At 37.4% G+C, this 13291-nt stretch overlaps 1 protein-coding gene across 9 annotated transcripts in view; it reads left to right on the forward strand.

Annotated features, from left to right (window-relative positions):
* LRGUK (leucine rich repeats and guanylate kinase domain containing) overlaps nt 1-13291 on the forward strand; it is a 202209-nt gene that overhangs the window by 143009 nt on the left and 45909 nt on the right. For all 9 annotated transcript variants that reach the window (XR_010121604.1, XR_010121603.1, XR_010121605.1 and 6 more), the window contains exon 16: nt 5765-5904. Coding sequence is in view for 6 of the 9 variants with exons in the window: in XM_055284068.1 (XP_055140043.1) it covers nt 5765-5904 (140 nt within the window). In the remaining 3 variants the exon portion in view is untranslated. The remainder of the gene's footprint in view (nt 1-5764; nt 5905-13291) is intronic.

Raw genomic sequence — 13291 nt, forward strand, 5'->3', positions numbered from 1 at the left:
CATTCATAGGAGGCATTGCAGTTTGGAGAAGTGAGTAGGGAAACATCAATTCTGAGATTATTATGAATTTCCATGTGATACACACATAAAAGACCTGTAGTAACACCTGGCACATAGTACATGCTCAATAAATGCTATCTGTTATTTTTACTATGATTTCATTATTGATAAAATCAAGATCATTTGTATTCTGGGTTTCAGATTGGTTAGATAGTAAATGCTGTCAAGTCACTTGTCCAGATAGTAGATATTTTATTTTCTCTTTGTGGCTCAGTTGAGACAAAGACCAGCTTCTACAATTAGCAGATCGATACACCCTCAGTGTCCTAGGACAAAAATAGAAAAGCAAAGTGAAGAAAGGCAGAGAATGTTTTTGCTGGAGAAAGTGAGCAATGAAGTAACACCTTTGAAAAGGTTATTCTTGAAGGATAAGCCCTTAGCAAGTAAAGATAATGCTTAGGGTGTGGGATTGGGTGGCAATCCCATCAGAGATACAGTTATTTGAACTTGTTAGTTGAAGGAAAGGAAATCTTTAGCGTGTATTGAAGCTTCCTGCCAATCATTGCTACCCTTTTCCTCTTTTCTTTCCAAAAATCTGCTATATTAATACAGATCATATATAGCAAGTTTCCACTCTTGAAATTTACCTGTTCTATGTGTTTTATCTTCTTTAAAGTGTCAAGTAACTACTTCATTATATACTCATCCATTTTTTTTTTTTTTGAATTCTGGGCTTTATTGCTCTATGTTTTACTAGGAACATTCTTGATGCAAGGCCCAAATATTGACCTATTAGTTCACCTCCACTGAAGACATTACAATGTATGAAGTTTACTGGAAAACAACGTTTTTGTACTTTATTTGCTCTTATGAATGTAAATGTATATGTTTTCCTTTTTCTTGATATAGAAATTGTTTTTGTTTAAATAACTAATTATTCATTTGATTAGACACTCAGGAATATAGCACTTCACTGTTAGTATAGTTTAATAAATGTATTCACTTTACCATATATAACATGACTATTTACAACATTATTACTGTATTTCCTTGGACTTATGCGATAACTTTCTACTCTACAAGTTTATTTTGCTATGGAAAATTACGCATACTATGCAAAATTATTATTTTTCTAGTTGATATTATTATTTTCTTAGAAGCACAGATAGACAAGACTTTTAAGATGTAATTCTGTCATAGAAAAATAGCTTATTTTGCCACCTTTAGTTTTGTGATAGCACTTCCTAATGAACTAAACTTTTGTCTTAATTTTCTACTACAAATTATCTATCATATTAAAAATATTTAAAATTCAATAGCGGATTATTGTGTTTCCTTTTAAGCTCTTTTTTGTGGCTACATATTTCAGTATCAAGAGTTTTAGAGATTTTAATTTTACAGGTAATTACTTCATATGTATATATGCATTTAATCACTGTAGGTATGAATTGTTCTTGTGATTTTTTTCTTTGTTTAAAAAAAACTCCTCACTATATGGTTTTGTTGTTGTTGTTGTTTTCAGATGGAGTCTTACTCTGTCTCCCAGGCTGGAGTCTAGAGTGCAGTGGCATGACCTCAGCTCACTGCAACCTCCACCTCCCAGGTTCAAGTGATTCTCCTGCCTTAGCCTCTCGAGTAGCTGGGATTACAGGCGCATGCCACCATGCTCAGATAATTTTTATATTTTTAGTAGACATGGGGTTTTGCCAATGTTGGCCAGGCCGGTCTCGAACTCCTGATCTCAAGTGAACGCCTGCCTCGGCCTCCCAGAGTGCTGGGATTACAAAGCCCCATTTGAGTGGGGAAAAAAATAAGTGATTCTGAAGTCATCTGTGCATCTGAGGACTTTTATTTAAAAATTAAAGCCTGTTTCCAAGTCATCCATTTCTAAGTGCTTTCAAAGAGAGATCAACTCTAGTGTTGATACATTTTTTTTGCAAGGTTTTATTTAAATGTCAGAAGCTCATATTGAAAAGTAATCAGTCATATTTTTGGACAGGAGAATGACTAAATTGCCTTGCTATAAAAGAAATCTTATTAATATAGAAACACTTGTCATTAAAATAGAGATTTTTATTTTTCAAAATATTTATAACCTGACCCCCAAATGGTAGGTTCATCACTAATTATTGACCTGGCTACGTGCCTGTGATACCAGATCATCAACATCTTCTATTTTTAACTTTCCTTTTTGCAGTAAATGGCCCTGTTTAGTCTGTTTGATTATATGTTAAATATGCATACAAATATTTTATTCTTAGGTACATGGCCTCTACTGCTTTTGTTGTTTAGGTTGGATTTTATGCTTATTCTTTTAAAATGTTTTATACAAATATTATTTTAATTTGTTTGATTTCAAATGAGTATGTCTAACATAAAAGATCTAAGCCATTTAGAATTAATTTGAAATGTGGTTCCAGTTGTTCCAGATACTTCATTTATATTTTCCTGCATTTGTAATGATACTAATCCATAAAATAACTTTAAAAATCTGCCTTGGATTATTAAATTCATTTATGCTTCATTGCAGGTATTTAAATAAATTTAACTGCCTATATACTGAAGAACTTGGTTCTTTTTGTGGACTGTAAAGTAGTTTATATATATTTAAAATGTTGCCTCAAGGTTGACTTTAATTTAGATAGCTTGAATAAAATCACATTAAGAAAATTTGTCACATGGTGTTATAACATTGGTAATTATGGTTTTTTCCTTAAATTGGAAAGTAAGCTGTTTTGTCCATTGATGTACTAAGACATTAGACAATATATTAAGAACTCTATGAAACTCTTTATTATAGGAGTTCAAGTCATTAAAGTGGTAGTATTACAATGTAGTTTAATAGTAATCTAAACACATTATCTTTACCCAAAACGTTTTGTTGCCAAGAAATCATTAAGACATTGGAATTACAGCTGCATTATATCATCAGATGGAACTTGACTTGTTTACACCACAGTACAGATAGCTTATGTCTTAGAAAACTGGAAAAAGGAACCTGGACACAACAACTATATTTTGAATAAACTTTCATATATTATGTAGGATCTATTCTATGGAAATTATTTCAGTGAATATAGCTTTTATTTCTTTAAATTTTATCTTATTTATATGGTTCCAGTTCATCTAGTCTTTTTCCTAATGCTCTATACTTAGAGTGACATCAACAGGACAAGGGTTTTCTCCAAAAGACAAATTAGCACAGGAGGCACCTCCTTCCTCTCTCTCTCTCTCTCTGTTTCTGCCTCAGCCGTGCTGAATTCTTTACTGTGATGCAGTTATATTAAGGATGCATCTATGTTCTTATACCAGCCACTTTTTCTGTCTGATCTAGTTTCCCCTAGATGTTTGAATGCTGTTCTTCTTTATGCCTTTTAATATTTGTTCAGCTGTCACCACCTTAGGTGGACTTCCTCTGACCACCATGCCATCTCTCATGCTGTCCCCTCATCCGGCTTCCTGTTTCTTCATCACACTTGTCATTACCTCACATCATTTAATGCGTTATTTATCTGACTCCAATATTAGAATGTAATCCCCACAGGTCAAGAACTTTTTATTTACTGCTATATCCCCGGCATCCAGAGCACCAGCCGGCACATAGCAGGTGCTCAATAAATATGGGTCAAGTGACTTTTATCACAGAGATTCAACAGATGTTTCAATTAAATGTTTCTGCATACAGTTGTCTCATTTTGTCACTTTGTGATTAAACACAGTTTCTTTAATATTCCTTTCTAGATTGTTCTATTACCTGAAATTCTTTGGATATAGTCCTCACCCATTTGTTGCATCTGTTCAAGCTCCCTTTCTCAAGACAGGGGCTAGGTGGAACTTTAGACTTCCTTACCATGATTAAATACTTTTACTTGTCTGCAACAACTTTTACCTTGTGTTATTGGTTTGGGATTGCCACACAATTTAGGGGGAGTTCAAGTTCAGATTCCAAACCAAAGTAGAGTCTGATTTCCCACAGGTGTTTCTATCGTCTGGTTGGTAAGAATCTGTCCCTAGGCAAAGTCCCTACATCTGTGGACTGACATTTCCAGATACCCCTTTTCCAACTTGTCAACTTATCAAACAATCCAGGTCTTCTTCTTCTTCTTTGTCATCTTCTTCTTTCTTCTTTCTTCTTTTCTTCTTTCTTCCTTTCTTCTTCTTCTTCTTCTTTTCTTCTTTCTACTTCTTCTTCTTCTTTCTTCCTTTCTTCTTCTTTTCTTCTTTCTTCTTTTCTTCTTTCTTCTTCTTCTTCTTTTCTTCTTCTTCTTCTTTTCTTCTTTCTTCTTCTTCTTTTCTTCTTTCTTCTTCTTCTTCTTCTTTTCTTCTTTTCTTCTTTCTTCTTCTTTTCTTCTTTCTTCTTCTTCTTTTCTTTCTTCTTCTTCTTCTCCTTCTTCTTCTTCTTCTTCTTCTCCTTCTTCTTCTTCTTTCTTCTTCTTCTGCTTCCGCTTCTTCTGCTTCTTCTTCTTCTTCTTCCTCCTCTTCTTCCTCCTCTTCTTCTTCCTCTTCTTCTTCCTCTTCCTCTTCTTCCTTCTTCCTTCTTCCTTCTTTTTTTTTTTTGTCGTTGTTTTGAGGCAGGGTCTCACTCTGTCACCCAGGCTGGAGTGCAGTGGCAGAATCATGGCTCACTGCAGCCTCTACCTCCTGATCTCAAGTTATCCTCCCACCTTTGCCTCCTAATTAGCTGGGATTACAGGCACACACCACCACATCAGGCTAATTTTTGTATTTTTTGTAGAGATGAGGTTTCACCATGTTGGCTAGGCTGGTCTCAAACTCCTGGGCTCAATCGTCCCACCAACCTTGGCCTCCCAAAGTGCTGAGATTATAGGTGTGAGCCATTGCACCTGGCCAAGTCAGGTCTTGTATACCAAGCATGCAGGGGCTGTGGCTTCCCCTCTCATACCATGTGTTCAGACTTCAGCCCCTGATGCCCTCTGACCTGTTAGCATCAATTCCCACTCCTCTGACTTCAAGTCTTCACTACACTTGTAGCACCTAGAAAATTTTCTTTCTTGGTTTCTGCCTTACTATGTATTAAAAACAAAACAAATTTATGTTATACATTAGTATTTTTTTCATCTTTGAGTGGGGGTAGCTTTCCACTTCTGCTCAGTCCATCATATTGACTGAAGGTACATGTGGATATCATTGATTTTAGCATTTTAAAAGCAATACTCCAGAAAGTGTTGATGCTCCCATATAGCCAAAGCTATTTACTCCTAGCCCTCTGTGAATGAGCAGTGATAAAAATTTATACAGTATTCTTATATTCTAGGTCTCTGAACATTCTAACATCTTAAAGGAAATATTAGATATTATTTATGAATAAATTCTGTTAAACAGTGGCCTCATCATTCCATTCTATTTCAAAGCCTCTTAGCATTGCAGAGTTTATTTTCCTTTTAGCCTTTTGGACTTTCATCAAATGAAAAGTCATTATAAGGGTAATTTTTCAATTAAATATCTAGAAGCCACTGTTTTTGACATGTCTTACTTCTTTTGATTCTGTTTATAAGCCTCAATTGATTAAGTATTGGGTATATTCGGAGGATATATCTATTCGGTATTATAGGCTGATTTTATTATTATGAGTTATTTTATTCTAAGATATATTTTTATTTTATTTTAAAGTTGAAATACACAGACTTTAAGTATCCAGCTTGTTATGTTTGGGTAAATAAAAATATAAAACATTTCTATCACTTCAGAAATTTCCTTTATATTATGACTTTTATTTTAAACTTTATTTTTTTTTTCCTACCAGATGCTAAGACATCCCACCTGAAATCTGAAGCGCATCCTACAACGTATGTTTCTTCGAATATGGGTGATTTCCTGCACTCTACAGACAGAAACTACCTTGTTAAATTATGGGCCAAACTTTCAGCCAAAAAAACACCAGCGGTAAGGGAGGGATAGAAGGGGTGAAGCAACAACTGAGCTCTATACAATGTCAGACAAAGAGGGGATTTAATATTTTGAGACTAATAAGTTTCCCCAAAATTATTCTTTCACTAGTGTCAGCTGAAGACAGGATTTTGACTCTTTGTACATCCCTGAGAATAGACACCGGTTCTAAAGGTAGAATATTCAATATCAGATTCTGTGAGTACCTTTCTCCTGGGCTCCCAGTGAAAATTCTGACATTCAAATCTTCTATTTTGTAGGAATAGAAAAGCACTACAAGAAAATTAATGCAGTGAAAGATGTATTTCAAGGGAAAACTTGCTTTGTTGCTAGGGTATAAATTTGAGTATTCTTGGGCTGAGCCTGAAAAGTGAGTCCACCCAAAGAGTCCATGTTTTATAACTTAGCACTTCTTAAACCAGTCACATCACTTAGTCCCAACTTAATTCTCTGAAAGTTTTGAGAAAGCAGCATGCACAGGAGTATTGAATGCAAAATTGGCACTGCATTCAGATTAGGTCGTACTTGTTTTCCATCTGTAATCATTTTTATGTGATGATCTGGGAATACAAAGAGACTTAATTGCAATTGCAATTTGCTGCAAAAGCAACAGAACTTTTTTGTTTTGGTTGTCAGTTCCTTGTTTGTGATTCCTTAAGGCTAGCCTGTTTTTTGTTTTGTTTTGTTTTGTTTTTTTGAGATGGAGTTTTGCTCTTGTTGCCAGGCTAGAGTGCAATGGTGTTGTCTCCGCTCATCGCAACCTCCGCCTCCCAGGTTCAAGCAATTCTCCTTCCTCAGCCTCCCAAGTAGCTGGGATTACAGGCATGTGCCACCACGCCTAGCTAATTTTGTATTTTCAGTAGAGATGGGGTTTCTCTTGTTGGTCAGGCTCTCCCAACCTCAGGTGATCTGCCTGCCTCGGCCTCCCAAAGTGCTGGGATTACAGGTGTGAGCCACCACGCCCCGCCAAGGATAGCCTGTGCTAAACAAATAGTTGCATCAAGTCAGAACTATTGGCAGTGTTCAGTGGTCGAAAGAATCAGACTGATTACTGATTACTTCAGGCAAAAAGTCTTAGGCTGGGGCATATACAGATGTAGTATAGCTATATACATTTTACTCTTACTGAGTCACAATAGTTGTTGGGTGTTCTAGGTGCAAGAAACACTATCTCTGCTTCTGTTTCCTGCATGTGGTGGCCCTCCCTCTCCTGGCTGTCCTCTTCCATTCACCCACAGGCTTTGCTCCCACTAGCTTGAGCACACTCTTGTGCAACATCCAGCCCCAACTGTCTAGGCCTCTTGGCTCTGTGCTCATTCTTCCCAGCAACTTCCTTCCATCTCTTTAATTCAAGTTGCTGAAGGCAGAAGAATCTACCCAGCCCAGTGTGACTTTTCAAGCCATGCTGTGGCGGTCATATTAGCCTGCCTGTGTGGTCACCTGTGGCAGGGCAGAAGGCATGACTTGTGGCTCAGGCTGTGGCTTCTCAGAGGCAGCAGGGGGTAGGGGGGTGCACACTAAACATCTATAAATAAGATGAATTTGTTCCATGATACTGAGAGTAGGAAAGTCATATTTATCCAAAATCAATGAAATCTGGAATTGTTCCCATCCCACCAGGATTTGTGGGAAATAAAATGTCATTAGAAATGGGGATCACTCCGCATATTTGGATTAAGTTCAAGAATCGCGAGGGTTACACCATCCTGGGAAATTGCAGAAGGGCCTCTAGCCTCATAACCACCATGGTTACCGTGGGGATGCTTCTTATCTAAGGCACTAAATCCCATTCTGAGCCAGTGGCCCTGGTATTCTCCATATCCTACCTTTTCCTACTATTAGTAGCTTTTTTCTTTGATTTTTTTCTTTTGTAGAGACAGGGTCTTGACATGTTACATAGGCTAGCCTTGAACTCCTGGCCCCAAGTGATCCTCTCACCTGAGCCTCCCAAAGTGCTAGAATTACAGGCATGAGTCAATGAGCCCAGCTAACTAGTAGGTTTTTTTCTTATACCTACCCCTGAGATCTTGCTATACCTAAGGCAGTGGGTAGAAGTCAACAGGTAAGGCTCCCTCTGCATGAGGAACCTATCACTCTCTGTCCTTTTGGTCCTGGGAAATCCAGCTCTTTCCAGATCAGCCCACAGCTTTCTCTTCTGCCCTTGGTATTCCAGCCTTCTTGGATGGTGTGGCTTGATGCTTCTTGGACTTTCAAATACAATATCAGTTCTTTAATGTCCACTTGGGACATGGAAATCCAGAGTGCAAACCCTCAGACCACTAAATCCTGTCTGTCTTTATTCCTTAGTGATAAGCCTGCACCCTGACATTCAGAGGCAGCCCATTTCCCAGGTGGGCTGTCCTGATGCACAGCTGGATTCACACTGATAGGCAGAAGCACACGCCATTGACTTGCACCCCTCTTCCACTTAATGGGTATTCATGGTTTATTTAAACGTGTTCAGAGATCATGTCCTTTGCAGGAACATGGAGGCCATTATCCTTAGCAAACTGATGCAGGATCAGAAAACCAAGTACCACATGTTCTCACTTATAAATGATGAGGACACATGGACACATAGAAGGGAAAAACACACACTGGGGTCTATCAGAGGGTGAAGGGTGGGAGAAGGGAGAGGATCAGGAAAAATAACTAATGTGTACTAGGGTTAATAACTGGATGATGAAATAGTCTGTACAACAAACCCCCATGACACAAGTTCACCTAACAAACCTGCACATATACCCCTGAACTTAAAATAAAAGCTAAAAAAAAAAAATGTCCAATCTAAATATCACCTGTTAGAAAATGTTGGGGCCTAATTAAAGAGAGTGCTGGTCGGCTGGGCGCGGTGGCTCACGCCTGTAATCCCAGCACTTTGGGAGGCTGAGGTGGGCAGATCACGAGGTCAAGAGATCGAGACCATCCTGGCCAACATGGTGAAACCCTGTCTCTACTAAAAATAGAAAACATTAGTCAGGTATGGTGGCACGTGCTTGTAGTCCCAGCTACTCAGGAAGCTGAAGCAGGAGAATCGCTTGAACCCAGGAGGCAGAGGTTGCAGTGAGCGGAGATCTCACCACTGCACTCCAGCCCAGGCAACAAGAGCAAAACTCCATCTCAAAAAAAAAAAAAAAAAAAAAAAGTGGTGGTCAAGGGCAATAAGGTACTAAGGGCTGGGGACAGGGGAACAGAACTGGAAAAAAAAAAAAAAAACCCACTCTGTGCTCTTAACTGTGCTTCAGCCGTAACATTTTAATATAAAATGAAGACAGTATGGGGAAACCGGAGAGAGGAGAGGATAAAAAGGCAGTGTGAGAGTGGAAGGGGCCACCCTGGTGATGATTGATGGGGGAAAGGACCCAATATCCCAGGCCACCTGTTACTGGAAAGAGTTTCATGAACTTTTACACCAGATTGCTCCTTGCCTGCAGTGCCCCTCCCTGAGAAACTGAGCAGCCCCCATAATCCACAGCATCTGGAACCCAGTGTGGAGCATGTGTTGTGTCCAGTGTCAGCACTGTGGCGTTTACTGATCCCTGATGGTAGTAATTTGCAGAGCCCTGAGGTTCTGGTGTCTTTGCCTCTCAGTGCTAGTAGTTTAGGAGGAAATACAAATGTAACAAGGTAGTTTCATAGAAAAGCAAATCAAATCCCCTCAGAACTAACAGATTCACTCTTAAGAAATTAGGGCAAATATAATATTGAATTGCTCTTGTCATATATATGGGTGAATTCACCTAAGATTATGTTTGGTGCCTCATTTTTCTTTTAACGATTATGAATTCAGTGCTCTTGGAATTTGCAAGTATTTATCACAATTTTAGGAGATCTCACAGGTTGTTAACCCTTTGCACAGCTGGTACAATGCTGCAAAACAAGCAACATACCTTTTTAAGACCATCATAACAGAAGATTCAGTGAGACATTATGATGTGTGTTAGAGAACATACATTGCCTTTATGCAGCATTTATAATTGAGAAAGAGCTTTTGTGTAGGTTATTTCACATACCCCTCACTGCAACCCTAAGAAGTTGTTGTTTTTTCTCATCTTACCTTCCCAAGGTAAATTTCCATGTCTTTTTGGAACTTTTTAGTGGATGCAAGAAAGTAATTGCAGCTGTCTCTGTCAAAAACCTTTATCTTAAATTATCCAAAAGAAAAAAGGCATTTTTGTGCTTTTTGGTGTCTTAAGTGTACATTTAATGTGTTTATATTTTCTTTTGCAAACTATTATGAGGGCTTTGACAGTGATGGACAAGGTAGAAATTCCCATCTCCAATGTGTGTGTGTGTTTGTGTGTGTGTGTGTGTGTGTGTGTGTTCTTCTGGTTCTGTTTCTCTGAAGCACCATTCCCACTTATGTTAAAGATTGCATTCTTTCTCTCCTGCTCAAATCCACCTCAAAACTCACTGTGTACATGAGGCCTTCTCTATACTGCCTCTGTAATCTAATATTCTCCTCTTCCCTTGGCCATCGCATGCAATGACGTGTGTGAGCTGTGATTACAAAATAACGAGGCTGGTTTTGTGTGTGTCTTAAGGAAACCAGTCTTATTTCTTGGTAGTCACATATGGCACATGTCATAACTAGCTGGGTAAGTACATGTTTATGTGTGTATTTCATCTATGTTCATTTCTATTTCCTCTATTTCCATTTAACTATTGGCTTCTTGACCCAAGAGGAAAAATGCACTAACTTTTGAATAATGTGACAGCCTTGCCATCTACTGGGTGATCTTACAAAAGCCACTTATCTGCTATGAGATGCCATTTCCTCTTCTGTAAAGTACATACAGAGAAATAATAATACCTATCTTACAATGTCATTGTGTTAAAGGCACATGAAACTTCTTTGTAAATGATTGACTACAGAACAAATGGTTGTCGCTATGGCGGTGATAGTAGGCAGGGAGTGAGGAAGGGCTCAGGCCCTCAACTGTACTTCTTTATATTCAAGAACAGCAGCTCTCCTTTGGGGGATCATCAGCATCCCTGTATCACTAAGAACCTTCAGATACCTGAAAAGTGGTTAATTGGACTTCTGCTTCCACTAAAGGCAGACCTGGTAATTTGGAGTAACCTTCCTGCTGATAACAACTAGAAAATATGGATTAAAAAAATATCTACTTGAAGGGATCAGAGAATAAACAGAAGAGTGAAAGTTTATCTGGCCAGGAATTAGGGGAGGATGATACTGAGAGGTGAACTTGGTACCAGAGGCCACTTATTCCTATGGACTTCTGCTAATTGAAGTAGACATGGCTGAGGGCTGAATTGACACTTTGAGAGTCTTATGGAACTAGAACAATAACATCAAAGTATGAGGTCCATCAAGGAGGTAAACTTAGTGAATGATGCTTTCTTTAGGTTGGTAACTTAAGGGCTGCAACCTTGGAGTAAAGGTGAACAAAAAGAAGTCAGGACTTCATAGGAGCCACAGTTAAAGTACTCTTATTTCTGAAATTATATTCAAAAGATCCCAGATGTCCCTAGGTCCATGGCAGAAAAAATATATATAAATAATGTTGTAAATACACTGTCTAATGCATAATGAAAAATAACTAGGCACATACGGACATGGGAAAACATGAACTAAAAGTAACAGAATCCCCAGATGATAGAAACAGGCCTACAAGAGCCTTCAGATTTTGGCAGCATTAAATACATATTTTGAAGCCTCCAAGCATTGATGTTATCAAAGCAAGACTTTAATGTGACTGCATTTATAATGGCCAAGATATAAGACAAAAATGAAAATTTCAGCAAAAGTGGAGACAATAAAAAATAACTAAATGGAAATCATAAAACCTGGGGGGAAACAGTAACTGAAATTGATACCCAATTAGACACAGCTAAAGAGAGAATTAATAGACTGAAAAGTTGATAAGAAAAATAAATCTTAGAAACATAACAAGATGGGAAATAGAGTGGAAGAGTGAGTAAGAGACATAAAGCAAACGTGAGAAGTTCTAACATATGTTATTGAATCCTAAAAGGAGAGAAGAAGTGGAACAGAAACAAGATTTGAAGAAATAATGGTTGAAACTTTATGGTCCTGATAAAAGTCATCAAGCCATAGATTAAATAAATCTTAAAAACCCAACTTAGACACGTATTTGTTTTGAAATCATATTGTACTGAAATTAAAAACAAAGGGAAACATCTAAAGAGCAGTCATAGGGGATAAAATTACTTTCAAGAAAAGTAATAATGATTAGGTTGACAGCTGATTTTCCAAAAGAAATCATGAAAGCCAGAAGACAAAGAGTATCTTTAAGGTGATAAATTATTGCCAACCTAGAATTTTGTACCCAGTGAAGATATCATTCAAAAATGAAGGTGAATTAAAGGTATTTCTAGACAAAGAAACAGAATTCTTCACAGGAAGCCTACATGAAAGGAAACAGTAGAGAATTTTCTTTTGGCAGAATGAAAATGATTTCAGATAGAGAGTGTTATAGATAGAGAAAAAAATGAAGAACAAGACAAAGGGTAATACATGAGTAAATCTGAATACATGAGTAAGTCTAAACGGTTGCTGACTACATAAAACAGCAATGGCTTTAACAATACATAGAATTAAAATGTATAAAATTAAAATATGGGGAATGAAGGGAAAAAATATAAATGTATTTAACACCACTGAACTGTACATCTATAAATGGTAAAGATGGTAAATTATATGTGTATATTTTACCTCAATAAAAAATGTTTAATTAAAATATAGAAATTAAAAATAAAACTAAATTTACGACAATTATAATAAGTCAAGAAGGGTATAAATGGAGATGAAATGTTCTAGAATCCTTGCATTTGAAGTCTAGGAAGAGGGTAAATATAATAATATCAGATTATCAGATTTTGATGAGTCAAGAAAACATATTTTAATCTCTAGGATGATACTAAAAGAAGATTAGGAGATGTATTATTTTTAATCTAATTGGGGGAAGGAGTAGAATAATAAATAAATAATTCAACATGGTGTTAGAGGTCGTAGCCAGTGCAATAAAGCATAAACAAGAAATAAATAGTGTAAAGCATGAAAATAGTTAATAAGTGCATTTGACAAGATTATTAGAAACATAAAACATATAAAAATAAATGTCTACCTAATAGCAACAATTGTAAATATATTTAATTTTTTAAAAATATATTTTCAGGCCGAGTCCAGTGGCCTACGTCTGTAATCCCAGCACTTTGGGAGGCTGAGATGAGAGGATCACTTGATGTCAGGAGTTTGAAACCAGCCTGGCTAACAGCTCTACTAAAAATACAAAAATTAGCCGAGCGTAGTGGCACACATCTGTAGTCCCAGCTACACAGGAGGCTGAGGCACAAGAATCACTTGAACCAGGCCTGCCTTACAAGAGCTCCTGAAGGA

The sequence above is a fragment of the Symphalangus syndactylus genome, chromosome 6 (genome assembly GCF_028878055.3).
Source record: "Symphalangus syndactylus isolate Jambi chromosome 6, NHGRI_mSymSyn1-v2.1_pri, whole genome shotgun sequence".
In the NCBI taxonomy this organism is placed as follows: domain Eukaryota; kingdom Metazoa; phylum Chordata; class Mammalia; order Primates; family Hylobatidae; genus Symphalangus; species Symphalangus syndactylus.